The 1,437-nt window shown below is 41.8% G+C and overlaps 1 protein-coding gene across 1 annotated transcript; it reads right to left on the reverse strand.

Annotated features, from left to right (window-relative positions):
* Window positions 1-257: 257 nt before the first annotated feature.
* Window positions 258-852, reverse strand: bncr (bouncer). Its single transcript, XM_059564311.1, has one exon. It carries the CDS (start codon window positions 812-814, stop codon window positions 353-355), a length of 462 nt encoding a protein of 153 aa, XP_059420294.1. The 5' UTR covers window positions 815-852; the 3' UTR covers window positions 258-352.
* Window positions 853-1,437: the final 585 nt, after the last annotated feature.

Here is a 1,437-nt window from a genome sequence, read left to right on the forward strand (position 1 = left end):
CAAGTACTAAAGAAAAAAAAAAAGGCAGAGTATTGTTTTCATAAGGTCTTGACTTTTTAAAACTATATAAACATTCCCTTTACTATTTTTTTCACTACTTAAGCAGCTATTTTAACTGTTGATTGTTACTGTTGTGTATAATGCAATGTTGTATGCAAGCAATGCCAATAAGTTACATTTGAATTGAAAAGTTATAAGGCTATGTGAAAGGAGTCCGTTAGCCAAAACAGGAAAGATATAGGCATGACAAGATTAACTTAAAACTAACACATAAAATTTAATGAGGCACAGTTAAAAGTGAACTTGACATAAAAGGCCTTTTCAAACACCTCGTGTTCGGTCCATGTCTCTCTCAGCTGGGCATCAGGAGTCCAGCTCGAGTCCAGTCGGCCGTCACGATGCTCGCAGTGATAGCAGACACCGTGAGCAGCACGAGGCTGTGATCACAGCGCCAGCTCGAGTTACAGTAAGGACGGCCGCAGCAGGAGTACGTGAAGCTAATGTTGTTCCCGCGGATCATTTGACTGCTGGATCGGACACAGTCTCTCTGCGACATGCAGCCTTTGGAGAACAGAACGGGTGCATGTCCGAACCGGCCGTGGGCAGTGAAGCAGAGCTCCTGCGGGCGGCACTCAGACAGAATGTGCCTGCAGCTCCTGTTGAAGGACGTCTGAGGACAGTAGTAACAGTAGAGGTTTTCACACAGGACAGCAGGATGATAGAGACACAGAACCAGGAGCACAAGAACTGGAATCCAGCAGTGACCAGCTTTAGAGATCACCATAAAGTCCATTACGTTCAATAAAACCCACATCACTGGACTGCAGCAAACAGCTTTTCAGGAGGAAGTTTAAGCATGATTTTAATGACACGCTTCTTTAAAGCAGGTGTGAGCTGTTGCCTTAATGACCTTAATTAACCAATCAGCTCAATCACACTGCATGCTGGTTATTGTGCTGTCTATCCTAATGTGATGGAGGCATCTCAAGCAGGGGCCTGTACCATGATGCTAGCTGAACAAATTCTATAGGATAGAATATAGTTATAGGTTAGAGTTAATAGGATTAGTTTTGAGTTGACAAAACCAAACCTCTCCAATCCGGCTTTATTGGTACCATGATGCTGATCATCAACTTTCTTTGTCAACTGATGCTTTGATCCTAAGTTTGTGGAGCGCGTGCACATGAATGTGTGACATCACTGGCGAACTGCCAATCACGAGCCTTGCAATACAAAGCAAGTTTGATTTACTTCTCTCGAGAGACCCAGCGAGATTCAAAACTAAAGGTTATGCTAAAGGTTAAGAGATTGAAGAATATGACAAATTTAAATGTCATATGAAAAATGAAGGAGGACAAATAAAATAAATAATCTTGCTCTATCAGTGCAGTGACAAGTGAAACTTGTTAACTTAGTTTATACATTTGAAAATATAAA

This window comes from Carassius carassius, chromosome 13, assembly GCF_963082965.1.
Source record: "Carassius carassius chromosome 13, fCarCar2.1, whole genome shotgun sequence".
NCBI classification, from domain to species: Eukaryota; Metazoa; Chordata; class Actinopteri; order Cypriniformes; family Cyprinidae; genus Carassius; species Carassius carassius.

Coding starts and splice junctions, on each gene's coding strand:
- bncr (XM_059564311.1), bottom strand. CDS start 814: ATGTGGGTTTTATTGAACGTAATGGACTTTATGGTGATCTCTAAAGCT.